The sequence below is a fragment of the Agelaius tricolor genome, unplaced genomic scaffold, assembly GCF_023055355.1.
Source record: "Agelaius tricolor isolate 1412-34295 unplaced genomic scaffold, bAgeTri1.0.p SCAF_4, whole genome shotgun sequence".
NCBI classification, from domain to species: Eukaryota; Metazoa; Chordata; class Aves; order Passeriformes; family Icteridae; genus Agelaius; species Agelaius tricolor.
In genome coordinates, this window is record NW_027269264.1 from 7,088,415 (window position 1) to 7,102,042 (window position 13,628).

General features: G+C 38.1%; 1 protein-coding gene across 1 annotated transcript in view; it reads right to left on the reverse strand.

The window, feature by feature from the left end:
* SVEP1 (sushi, von Willebrand factor type A, EGF and pentraxin domain containing 1) overlaps positions 1 to 13,628 on the reverse strand; it is a 115,473-nt gene that overhangs the window by 90,513 nt on the left and 11,332 nt on the right. Inside the window, exons 2-3 of the mRNA XM_071424471.1 lie at positions 11,133 to 11,388; positions 9,821 to 9,997 (exon numbers count right to left, since the gene is read on the reverse strand). Of these exons, the coding sequence (XP_071280572.1) occupies positions 9,821 to 9,997; positions 11,133 to 11,388 (433 nt within the window). The remainder of the gene's footprint in view (positions 1 to 9,820; positions 9,998 to 11,132; positions 11,389 to 13,628) is intronic.

A 13,628-nucleotide genomic window follows, 5' to 3' on the forward strand; every position in this document is an offset into this window, starting at 1 on the left:
ATACATGCTCTCTTTCTAAACTCTTTTGCCATAAACAAGACTATACACATCTTCAGAGATGGAGAATAAGAAAGAGGGAACACTCTTAGCAGCAATCTGAAGCAAAAAGGAAAAAAAAAGGTAAGCGGCAAAAATTATTAAATCACTGCTCAACGGACCCAAGACTCAAAATTATCAAACCACAGAGTTTTAGCTAGAAAATCTATTTCTAAATAGCACTTGATTCCAAATAGTTATCTTCACAACATAATTAATGGTATCTACAAACGTCCCATTTTTTCCTGAGATGGAGCCAAATTCTTAGCTAGTTGCTTCTACTTTTGCAGACTGTGAACCAGTGAGGGTGCAAGTGACATTTTATAAACTACCACTCTGATTATGAATGCATAAGGCACTGCACTTTCTATTTCAATGTAGGAGGCCTCCCAAAAATTACCTTAAAATATGAGAATAAATCAATCTCTAACATCACTGGGAGTGAAATTCAAGATGTTAGAGACAGCTTTGTGAAACATCACATTCATAGACTTTGAACTTACTACCATTAATACTTGCCTGTGCTACAGCCTTGAGGCAAAAACCAGACAAGTCACAGCTGTAATCCATTCACCTCCATCTGGAGGGATAAGTAGGTAAAAAGAAGCAGGGGAACAAGAAGGCAATAAGGTCCTTCTCACAGGCTCTCAAGAGTGCAAAGTTGCCATCTTGTCTGAGACAGAGGGGAAGGTGCCCAGGCAGTGGATGATAGAATGCTGTTGATGGTGAAGCACTATCTGAAGACAGCAGAATCCTGGAGGTGGGCAAAGCAAGATGCCTCACTTCTTAAGCTGGAATTGAGGGCCATACACATGCTCTTGGGGCCACAGGATAGCTTATTACTGCTTCTAGGCCAAACTCCTCTGGTACTTGGGCTGGGAGAGCCATTACCATGGGTGAGTTTTGTGCCCTTCACTACAAGAAAGACACTAAGGCACTGAAGTGTGACCAAAGAAGGGTAGCAAAGATGCAAAAGGGTCTAGAGCACAAGTAGCTGAGGGAGCTGGGCATGTTTGGCCTGGAGAAAAGGAGGCTCGGGGGGGGAAATTATCACTCTCTACAACCCCCTGAAAGGAGGCTGTAGCCAGGTGGGGGTCAGCCTCTTCTAAATAGCAAGTTATAGGATGAAAGGAAATGGCCTTGAATTGCACCAGGGGAAGTTTCAGTTGGATACTGGTAAAAAATTCTTCACCAAAAGGTTAAGAAAGTCAAACATTGGAAAAGACTGTCCAGAAAAGTGGAGTCATCAAAGCTGGAGGTATTACTAGATGTGCAGGAATGGTGCTTAGGGACGTGGTTGAGTGGTGGACCTGGCAGTGTTAAGTTAATGGTCAGAATCAATGATCTTAGTGGTAACAGTTACATGATTCTATGAGTATTGAAAAGGAGTATCACTGCTAAGTAGTGAAAAAGGTAGGCGTGATGTGAACCCTCAGCTGCTGTTACACTAAAGAGATACTGGCAGAGGGTCCCTCAGTGTCCGAGGCAAGTAAGAGCCTTCTCAATTCAAATTTTGATCACACTACTTCTGTTCTCAGGGGTTTGGACTGTGAGCACAAGTTGAGCTACTGGTCCACTTTAAAAGCCACACATGAACGCAGCTTGGCTACTCTCACTGATGAAATCAAGCGACTAATGAAAACTAAGTGTCCTTGCCTCTGTGCCATGACCTAGCCAGAATGCCTACCATGACTTGTGCCATGACCTAGCCAGAACCTGTGTGCTGCCACTGGGACAATTTTTTAGTGTTTTTGGCCAACCAGGAAGAATATGGGTGCTCACAGAAGTGCCATGTTTCAAAAAAGGTGTTGCATTTCATAAGGCATTTTGAATTTCCATTCAGAAATAGAGATAAAAATTTATATATGTGTTTTACTCCTCTACAATTCACAATGACATAAAAACTCAAATGTAGGGATTTGCAAGTGACAGCATATTTTGTTAAAAAGTTGAGGCAAAAGCTTAGATTCTAAAATGAGGGAAAAATTTGCATTTCATGTGATATTCTTTGCAAGCTGACAACAGAAATAGGCCTAAGAGATCAGAATATGCTTAGGCATACATATGAATGCCTCTGTGAGACAGAAAATAATGCAAGTCCAAAACAAAACACCAGCTTAAGGACATGTAACTCTTCTGGTAAATGACTATGATGCTTGGCAAGCACTACTTACATCCTGTGCTGACACCATGACTCCTCAGAACAAGGCCACTCAGCCTCCCACTTTCCTCCTTGTATTAGAAAACCGTAGTCCTGTGAACTGAGTTACCTGACTGACTTTTTCAGTATTTCACACTCCTGCAAGAAAGCCCCTCTTCCATACCTTCTTTCTTGGGACTCAAGGCACCACTGTGTCACAGGAATAACAGATGCAGAAGATTCAGACAAGTTACCTACTGCATTTAAATTTCCCAAAAGCACTTCCTCCCTGAACTGGACTCCCCAAAGTGAGCATACACAGTGTTGCTGATGTCAGATGGACTGGTCTCGACTGCTAAGATGCTAAAATTATTGCAGCAGGCTTTAGCAGACTGGCATTCCCATGCCTGCACAGGCTTCATGGTATGTTCTGAAGTCAGCAGGAGGGCAATGTGTGAAACAAGGCATAGAAAGACAAAACACAGTAACAGGCCAGTGTTTTCTTCCAGAGCTCCAGATATTTTTATACAGGCATAAAACTCAGAATATATGTCTTTAAATTCATGCGACTTAGGGTATTCCCAGCCCATCATTGTAGGTGCTTCTGTGTTCCACCAGAATACTGCCTCTATCTCTACACAGCTTCTAATACCACCTATGTATATTTCTAGGTATGAATTGTTCTAGGGGAACAGAGTTAGAATGCAGAAAAAAAACCAAACTGGAGCTGCCATAAAACCAGAAACTGGAGCTGACATGGAGCCTGACAGTAGTCAGAGCAATGCTATACTCTCAATTAATCTGTGAAGTACTAACCAACATACAGCTTAGAGTTACTGGCAATAAGTTTTGAAAAAAAAAGACATACAGTACTAGTAGCCTCAATGTAGAAAAGTTCTTGTACTTTATCTTCTGGAATTTTTGAGAAACAAACCACACGACCCAAGGAGATGGCAATTTTGCATGGATACTTACTAGCATTTGCATTTACAAGGGAACACCCTTTCTTTGAACTTTTTGGGGGCAAAAGTTCCCCCTCCACCCTTTTTTTTTTTTTTTTGTGTGTGTGTGTGTTCAGAATGTTTCTTTTGATGTCAGGGGAGAAAACCCCCAGCAGATTTTTGTTAATGGCCAAGAGAAGGAGCCAGTTCTTAAGTTGTTACAATAAGTGCAGGTCTGTATAAAATCAGCACATCTGCCCATACTGACACAGATAGTAGATTTTTGCCATTTCTCTATGCTTTACACTGCTTAAAACCTGCAATTTAGTCCCTAATTTTATTGGGTTTTGTTTCAAATCTGTCAGGTCCAAATTGTATCTATAAGATATGGCTATAGACTATATACTAGGCTAGACCATATATTTAACTACATTATACTCACTTACGTAACATCAGCTTCTCAACTCCCCACCAATCCATTCAACTCCCCACCAATCCAAGGTCCATTCATTCTTCCTACTCTTATTGACTAAAACATTTCCTAGTCAATAAATTTCAGACTAGGGAGAAAAAATTTAACTTCTCAAACTACAGTCAGGTGTTAGTTTTACTAAAACATCTGCATTGGAATTGTTGAGTTGCTGCTCTATTTTTGTTTTGCATGGTTACAAACTAAACCCTAGGGTTTTCTTTTTCTGCCAGAGTTGAGTTTAAAATTCAAGGAAGACAAGTTACATGCTACAGAGTTACAAAAAAAATACTATAGAAACATTGCTACCCCTATTAGCTATTGTGTTACTTACAATTTTTACTTTAGCAACAGAAGATTTATATAGTTGATACACAAGGCGAAGAACCACTTAGTTCCAAATACTTGATCCAGATCTCAATGATTCTATTGGAGATATGCTTATCCACTTCAACCAGCTTGTCAAAACTATGGATATGGTGAAAACCCACCAGCAGCTTCATGTGCCATTTATTTATGTGAAAAATTTGTACCAAACTGACTGAGAAAAGATCCTTTTTTTACAATTTTGCAGGTAAAGCCCCTGCAGTTAGATGTTAAAACTCATGCTTGTCTTTTTTTTTTCCATGGAGACCTCATGGTCTGACTCTAGAGTTTGTTAAAGAGTTTTTCTGGTGGACTAAATCTTGACTTAAATTCACTGCCAGAAATGCCTCATTTTCATAAAGCAGGTTGTACAGATGCAACGAACTGCTTTGGTGTCAGAAGTCACCTAAAATAACAACAAAGCTACCGTAGGATCATGCAGCAATCTTCATCTCTATCAATCATTCATACAAAACAAAAAAAAAAACCCCAAAAACTAAATATAACTACTATATATATATATATATATATATTTTATATATATATATATATATATATAACTAAAATATATTATATGCTGACAATATATTTTAAATTTTCAATCCAAAGGAATTTATCTCTGTGGTGTGCTACATTTCAAAAAATCTTGCAGCATCCACTTAAGTTTTCCCCTCAGCTTTGCTTTGCTTTCTATAGCAACAAGTAGGAGAACCTCTATCTAATTTCCAGAAGCAAAGCACACAATACTGGGCTTCAGGGGACTAATTTTTAAGAAAGCAGATTTAAATGTAAGAAATCTGGAATAGGATGTCTGCATGCTTCTGGATGTATTTATTTTGCACACAAAACACTCATAAAAGCCATTTTTCTCCAGTCTTCATGAAAACAATAATTATTAATGTTTTTACATTATTGTTTTAAGACTTAAAAAGACTTTAAAAAATATAATTAACGTGCTAAACTTCCATAGCCATGTCTATAGCATTTGTTTTTTATATCCACCTTTCTCATCTACTTTTCTTCCAGTACTCTCAGTGGAAAACCACTGGAAAACTTAGTTATGTTTCTCCTGTAGTCACCCATCATGATGTTATGCTACCCTCACTAGAACAACACATTTACATTTCTTTTGTATTTAACCATCACGATGTCTCCTGAAACCCATAAAGAGTCACAAGATTTATAAGAAACAGAAAAAAAAGACACAGAATGGCAGGAAGGAATATTTTTGCCATTATTAATTAGACATCAATTCAGCATTACTTAGTTACAGGCATTTTGCATCCTTCCTCCTGGTTTAGCTCCCTCCTCATGACAGCCAGGCATTTTGACACAGCATACTCACTGTGAATAGAACCTCAGTGTATTATCACAGATTGAAAGTCACTTTGTAACAAAGAAGATTAAATTACAAATAATGAAGTATACAAATGCATCTCGTCCCCCCACAGGTTACAGAAATGGGATCATGATTAAAGAGCTGTTCAGTAAAAGGGGTGAATCACAGGCTGACAGATGTTGTACACAGAGAAAGGTCTCTCTAGTACAGCTTTTCTGTCTCTACAGCAGGTGAGTCTAACTCCTAAGTCTTTCCAAACTGTTCAGGTTTTGAAAGCATTTCATTATTGCTTCATTAAGCACGTACATTCCAACTTCCTTGCACAACTGTAATCCAAGTTATTTGAAATCATCTGATGTAAAATTTTTATTTGCTTTCTTGTTTTGGTATATCAAGATTTGCAGGGTTATGTGACACAAAATACCACACTAGCAGCCACTTAACACTTTCTTCAAAGAAATGCCCTTTTTTCAATTTGTCAGTTTTCAATGGCTGCAGGTCTTACAAGGAGCCCTCTTTTAGTGACAGCTGAGTTAGAAATAAAGAATATTTTTCTGATTTAGAAATTGAAAGCAAAGGAGGAGAGAGAAATCAAAACAAACTCCCACCCAGTTTTAAGATGCAGAATCAATGAATGAAAGCATAAAATAGCACTGCTTTGTGAGACAGCAAGAAAATAAGTTCTAAGGGCTTAAAAATCTGCAGTTCCATGAACTAATTCAAACCTTCAGATTCAACAGGCAAATTTAGCCCAAGATCTTACTATGCTTGAAGACATTTTCTACACTCTTTTTCACACTCCCTTTCTTGCTTTCTTTTCCCTCCCTGTCTGTCAGAATCTCAGAGTGGTGCTTCTCCTCCAGACCCATGGTCGGCACCTGCTGAAGAGTACAGCATATGTTGTATGTGGAAGCCTTGGGACTTGGAGGAATCTTGAAAACTTAGTTAAAATTTCCAAGTGCCATCTGGATGGCAAGTTTCAAGATGGTTGGTAAAGCTTCATTTAGTCAGTACCTCCAGGGTAGCTATAGAAATACCTCCCATAGAGAAATACTGAGAAAGGGTGACTCAGCTTCCAGGGAGTGGAAGCTCCTATCAAAAGGAAGGGAGGAAGGAGACAGCATGGAGAAATATTTACTTTCCTTTGACTAGATGATTGGAGTCACCACTGGAATTAACGTTCTTCCTGTGTGACTAAGGAAAGAACTGTTAGTAGTGTATTAAACTCAAAAGCTTTTTTTTCTAACTAGAAAGATATGCACTTTATGAACATCAGGTTTGGTTTTGCATTCTCAACAGGAACAATCCAGAAAATCTCATGGAAAAAATGCTCAGATGAAAATTAGGTCCACAGTCCAAGAAACCACAAAATGCAAATCCTCCCTCCCTTGCTGGACCTATATACCCTCAGTTTAAAATCTTTTCAGTAATGTGTTATGAATTAATACTTGTAAAAAAAAAACAAAAAAAAAAGAAGAACTTTGCACATGTTTTCATGTTTCATTGGAAAGGCTCTTAAGAAATCTAATCCATGTGGTGTTTTGAAGCCAAGACTGTTGCCCTAGTAGCTATGCATATGATTACTGATATGCTGCATATTCCTAAATAAAAGCTTAGGCAAGCTATTAAATATTCATGTGGATGGTGGAATGCAATAATTATATCCAAGCAGAAAGCTAAATATAAACAAAGGAATGAATAACCAGCCTAGAGAACAAGGAATTAAGTTACTTGTTCTGCCCTGTGAGCTGAACATCATCTTTATGGATACCTTGTTCTGCAAAAAATGGGGTCTACATGTTAGACAAAAGAAACAACTGGTTGAAAGACAGCAGTTTCCTAATCTCTCCAGTAACAGTGGTTGTGCTTAGGAGTAACTGATGAGGTGAACATGATGGGTACTATCTTCAGTTGCATCATCTTGAACCTAGGTCATCCAACCCAAGAGACCATCTAAACCAGAACTTTCCTAGGAGAGTCTTACTCAAAAAAAATTTGTGAAAACAGCATGTCAAGGACATATATTCTAATCCTGTAAGAAAGAGAAAAAGATACCAAAGGAGATCTGAATTATTTTTTTTAACTTTCCTATGAAAGGTGCAATTGATTTAAACAACTCATCTTTTATTGATGAAATGGAAGAAAGAGTCCTAATGAGAAATCACAAGATTTATTTTTGCTGCCTTCTGTGTTTTTCTTTGGTTGTCCCTATTTTGAGCCTCAAGGAATTTGTAATCAAGGAAAAGAAGAAGAAGAAAAAGTGAAGAGATACTGAAGAGGAGGTGCTCATGTGCTCTGCAATACTCAGGTACTGGTTACAATCCTGCCTCCGTTTTTCCTCTCACTCCCATCCTTTGCCACAGTTATCACAGATATCTCTGGCCACATGAAGTACCCAGTGTGGGCCAAGAAGTTTTGCTTGGTTTTCTTTTTAAAGCAGAGAACAGTCAGTCTGTTCTTCCTTTAGTGGCACATCAACAATACTACAAAGAGTGGGAGTGGGATACTGAATTTCTGCTTTTCAGCACAAAGCACGTGGCTCCTATTTTATTTCACAGAAGATTTCTAGGGTGTTTTCTGGTAATTATGAAAGTAAAAAACTGTAAGGATTTTTACATATTATTCTGATGTCTCACATTTAAAACCATAAACAACAGTAAGGTTGTTTATGAAAAGCAGAGAATACAGAAAATAATCACAGAAAATAAACACAACAGCAAAACTAACAGATGCTACACAGAAAAGCAATTTCCCTCTTAATTCAAATTCTTTTAAAAAAGCCTTACTGTATTAGGGAAACACAGACTAGTGGAGTATCTTCAAGTTTTGCTAAAAAACCCCTAAAGATAGTCCAATTAAAATCAAAATCCTGTCACTGTAAACTTGCCACAAATCCTCCTGCACATTATAGAACGAGGAAAAGTTAAGATGCATTCTTAAGATTCCTTATGCTTTACAAATCCACAACTATGCTTGGATGCGAAATGTTAAAAAAAGGCTGGAATCCTTTTCAGAATAAAAGATTTCAAAATAGTCCCTTTTTCCTTTAAAGAACACATGTCTGTCTGTTCAAATACAAGAGTTGAACAGAGCATACATAAAGAAAAGATTTGAATTACTTAGGTCAAATTCTCCCTAAAATACATGTGTGCAACTTCAACTACCATCACATACACAGCAGATGGCTGCAATTATCAGCTTACTTGCAATGTATCTAATACCAGACTCTTCTACAAGTTTACTTCAGAAGCACCTTTCAGAAGCACCAAGGAAGCAAAAATGAAACTTTTGTCTGCAGCTGCAAAGTACCCATTTTAAGAAATCTGACTTTTACCACTTTTGGTGGTACCACTTGAAAGGTATGCTTACCCTGTCAAAATACCCTTTCATGAAGAAAGAGCAACTCTAAAATGATAGTCCTGCTCTCTGGACTAATAGCTCAAAACAACATTTAATGACACAAACTACTGGAAAAGACAGAAATGGTGTATGTATTTTGTTCGATATCTTACTATGGCACTCAAGGTGAAGGAAAACTACTTTATGACAAAAGGAAAAATAAGATGAAAAGGTGGTTTTGTCTTAAATAAATTAATATTAGAATTGAAAATAAGAGAAATGGAATAGCGTATTTGTTTAGAGTTAATCAAGCACAAATGGGAGCTGCAACCACTTGCATAAAATGCAATTCTGATCCATTGTGCCAGTGCTGATATAAGTTCCTAACTGCATTCCTATACTCATGTTGCTTTCAAAACTCAATGAATTCCTGCTTACACACTGAAAAAAGGAAAGGTGTTCCAGAGGCACAAGGAGAATTACAATGTGATAACTGGCAGGGAATGTAATACAACTTTACGGATCAACTTCTGTAAAGAAGTATAAACTGTTATTCTAACCATACTTCGAGTGCATGTGAGTAAAAAGGACTTGTCCAAAAATTAGTAACAAAACCAGTTTAGCAAAATATCACAATGACAATTCTCTCTTTAGTGACTCAAACGTTTTCTTCCTCCATGGTAATTGGAAGTCATCATGGGAGAATTGAAACACATTTCCATGATTGTAAGTTTCACCCAGAATTTTTCCTGCAAAGATCCACATATATAGCCCCTCTCCAAACAGGAGACTTTATGAAAGTTCAAAAAGTGATCAGCAAAACTCATGAGGGAAGAATGTACTATGAGCACTTGAGAGTAAAAGGTATTACCTCAGACTCTGTAAACTTGTAGTCACAAATTTCAGGTGTGCTGTGTTTTAGGAAAGTTTTACTTTGTCAGAACATTTGCCCTATTCTTACCTCTTTCCTGTGCATCTCTTTGAGCTATTGCTGAAGACAAGGTGTGAGGTGAATTTTGCTGCTACAGCTATTCTACGTCTTCAGCCAGAGAGTCTTCCAGCAGTCTTGGATGCATTCTGATCCAGGTTTATAGCCATAATCCTCAACAGATCTTTTAGCTCTCAGATAGATTAGCCATGCATTCAGAGCATGCAGAGAAACCCTGAAAATGCTGAGACATGAGACTCACCTGTACACTCATGTTGTAGTCCTTTCCCATAGTATCCTTTTTCACAGATACACTCGAACTGGCCAGTGTGAGTGCCACACTTACAGCTTGCCATGATGTCACAGCAGTTCTCGTTTGCCTCGCAGAGATACGAACAATGAGATATATCTTCTTGGATATAGCTGCCAGAGGGCAGGTCTGAAATAATATCAATTTATTAACCAAGAATTCAAACAAGAGTAGTGCCACAGTCTCACATTATACCATTAGTGAAACACTTGTTAAAAGCCCTAGGCTCCAGCTCTAAGTAGGCAGTATGGAGCAGAGCCTAGCTATGCTCCACATGCAAAAATTTGGTGTCCTTATTCTGGAAAAGGGCTCACTGAAATCCAATGGTGCACTCAGCTTTTCTCCTCGTTTGAGTCTAACACTGCCAGAATGCAGTCTCGCTCCCAACAGAAGCTGTTGGGACAGGTTTTCCCAGCTTTGGTGGATTGTTCTTCCGATTTGGCATCAGGAGAACATTTGGTCATGGTATGTAAAATCATTTGGTCACATTATAAACTAAAAAACTTCAGCACATTCACATAGACCAATCCAACCTTACCTGGAACAAACAGGCAGGCAACAAAGCACCAGAAAACCTTATTTTACACTGTTATTTTAAAGTAGTATGTCTTTAAAAATTATAGCAAATAAATTCAAATGACTAGTCTGATGCCTGTTCTACGCCTCAATCAAGCAGCATTGTCAAACAAATGTTTAATTGTGTGCTCTCTCTTGCTTGTCTACCCTATATTTCAGAAAGAACTTTTAGGATATAGCAGATTAAAAGAGGAATCACAGTCTGAACTCTCTTTCCAGTTTTACTGCATGTATAAGGTCATAAACACAAACTGTATTGACTCTTACAGAGAGGGATCTAGATTGGTTCTGAACAGGCTGTTGTTGCTGTGTGAGACACCCTAAAGGTATTAAGTCTAGTTCTAAAGTGTACACTTGGTGCCTCTTGTACCTGAATACGAGGTTCATTTGTTCAAGATGCATTGGGCAAAGAGCACAGTCTGCTCTTCATAGACAAAATGAAGAGCTGAAGGGATGTAAGCATGTATACACATCAGTAAGGAGAATTTTTCTCACATCCTGTTGGTGATGAGTTAAGCCAAATAAAGTTTATCCTTTTAACTGAGGGACAAACACCTCTGCTAGAAAGTAGGAGAAAAATAAAAAGAGAATCAACACTACATGAAGTGTAAATGCAAGACAGTACTGGAGAGCTTTCTATTCAGACCTCTCTGCTCCCTGTAGATTTCTGAGGTTAGGACATTAATACCTTCATGAAGAGCTCTGCGTGCCAGAGCTTCAAACTCAGTAAAACTGTGAAGAAGATAACAGTGATCTTCTTTTGGGTGGGATGCCATATCATTCAGCTCTCGGATATTCCCCTGCCATATCCCAAAGGTGAAGATCTCCACTCCAAGGTCACGCAAGGATGCTGCAATGGGTCTTGGGTCTCCCCCATTGGAATAGCCATCAGTAATGAGAAAAATCACTTTTGTAGCATTTCCGCGGGCATGCCGTAGTATTTGCTGGAAGAGAAAATGAAATTGCACACCTCAGCAAAAGGTAGACAGTGGTTGGTTGGTACACTACTTCCTCCTATAACTTGAATTATACAGTTAATAAGGCCCTTGCAAGATCATCCACTATAACAAAGGTCAAACAGCTCGCAGAGCCTGTGGTTGATGAAGGCAAATCACCTGAGTCACACTTTAGGTGGTCACAGTTTACACAACCACAGAAATCATCACATCATAAGAAATAAGATTTTTCATGCTGATTGATTCATTCACCCATGCATCAGATTCACAATGATTCTGAGGAAAGCTTAAGTGACTTTGTTCAGACTGAAGTTTAAATAGGTACTACAAACATTGAAAATCTAGTGCAAGACCCAAAATACAATCTAACATATTTTAATGCAATATTATTTTTTGATCCATAAACTATAAACCCTACTGCTGATTTATTGTAAGGCTTCTCCTAACAAATATTTGGACTGTTGGTTATTTTAAATTCAGCATAAAATTCCCCATTTGTCCCTGTTGAATGATGCTTTCCTCCCTTACAACAGTTTGCCAAGATCACTTTGGATTGTCCATCATGGCCTAAAAAATGCCTTTAGTTCCTTCTACGCTGCTGCTTGCTCTTCCTAATACTTCACACAAAGCATGTATGATACTGTTCACAACGGCCTGAGTGAGACCATGCCCCACAGATTCCTGCCCATTTCCAGTCTGACAATGCACTAGACTTCCTAATCATGGCCAGGTGCTGTCCACAAGCCTAAAGCAGGGGATTGTGAAGATATATTTTCTCCATCCTCTGGGAACTTATGCAGAAAGAATTAGATGCAGACTTCCAATTTGGTAGCAGGTATTATGCCCATGTTTATTTCAACAATAGATTGCACTATGCTACAATTAATGCAAAAGACCACATTTAATAGACCTTTGAATGATACTCCAAAAGACATGTCATTGTATGACAAGGCGGTAAATGTGATTAAGACACTCTTAACAAGCACAAATTCCAAAACCAGAGATCAACCAAGCTGAACTGTTTTATTACAAAATCTTTATGTAAGTCTTATGAAGTAAAATCATCTGGCTTTCAGCTGATCCAAGAGGTTACTAGCTAGGCCAGCCTAAATAACCTACAGAGTTTTTATACTCCTTCTCAGTAAAGGGGTATATAAAGGCCAGGCCACATTTTAGGACAATTGGATTTTGATTTGTCAGTTCTCTGATTTCAGGTAGATACTATGCAAAAATAAGCACACACACCATAAATCAAAGCACATACCATTGGCACTGTGGTCTGAGAGACTGCCAAGCAATATTTTGCTGTTGGGCTTGATTTTATTACTACTTGTTTGCAAAACCCAAAGGGAGTGAAACCAGATTCTCTTGCAGTCAAAAATACCCTTCACAAATCAAACTTATTGTTCCTCATACTGCTTAAGTTATAAGTGGAAAACCAGAATGAAGTAGGAAAACAGAATGAAGTGGGAAACTAGAATGAAAAGAATCAGGAAGAAAACGACAAGACAAAGGGCAACATGAAGACAAACAGTAAGAAAAATGTACAAATGCCCAATTTCAAAATGAATTCTGAAACTGATGCTCTAATACAAGTGACTGCAGACAGAGACAGTAACGTTATTTATAATTCACATGTATAATTAATATATTTACCATTAACTGTGCTATTTTAAAACAGAATATAAACAACTTAAACTTCTATCCAACTTTGCAAATATTCAGGCTGATATTCTCCACTCAGGATGTTCGTCTAAAGCTATTTTAGTAAAAATGGTCCTTTTTTGAAAAACAAGACAAGGAAAACATATGTTCCATCCCTACTCACTTGGTTTTGGCAACTGCAGCATCTCTGAGCTTTGAAAAAAGAACATTAATCTGCAAATTACATAATAAAGGTGGAAAAATATGCCCCAAATACATTCAAATTGTGGAATGTGTGTAACTGAGGAAGAAACCACAACTTACACAGGGTTAAGAGACATTATGGAGATTGCCAGTGCAAGCCTCTGAAGATCCCACCTACAGGCAGATTGCTCTAGCAGATTATTATTTCAACTTGTGATTGTGCCATAACATGTACTGAAGGGGGAACAAAGCTTAATTTTGGAAGTATGGCAATTTCTGTAGAATCCTTCAGCACTGTTTCCCTCAGTGCATAAATAGGGAGCTTCCCACACTTTGCAGATGAAGGTAGTGGATAGCATTCCACATTGTCCTGGTTCTTC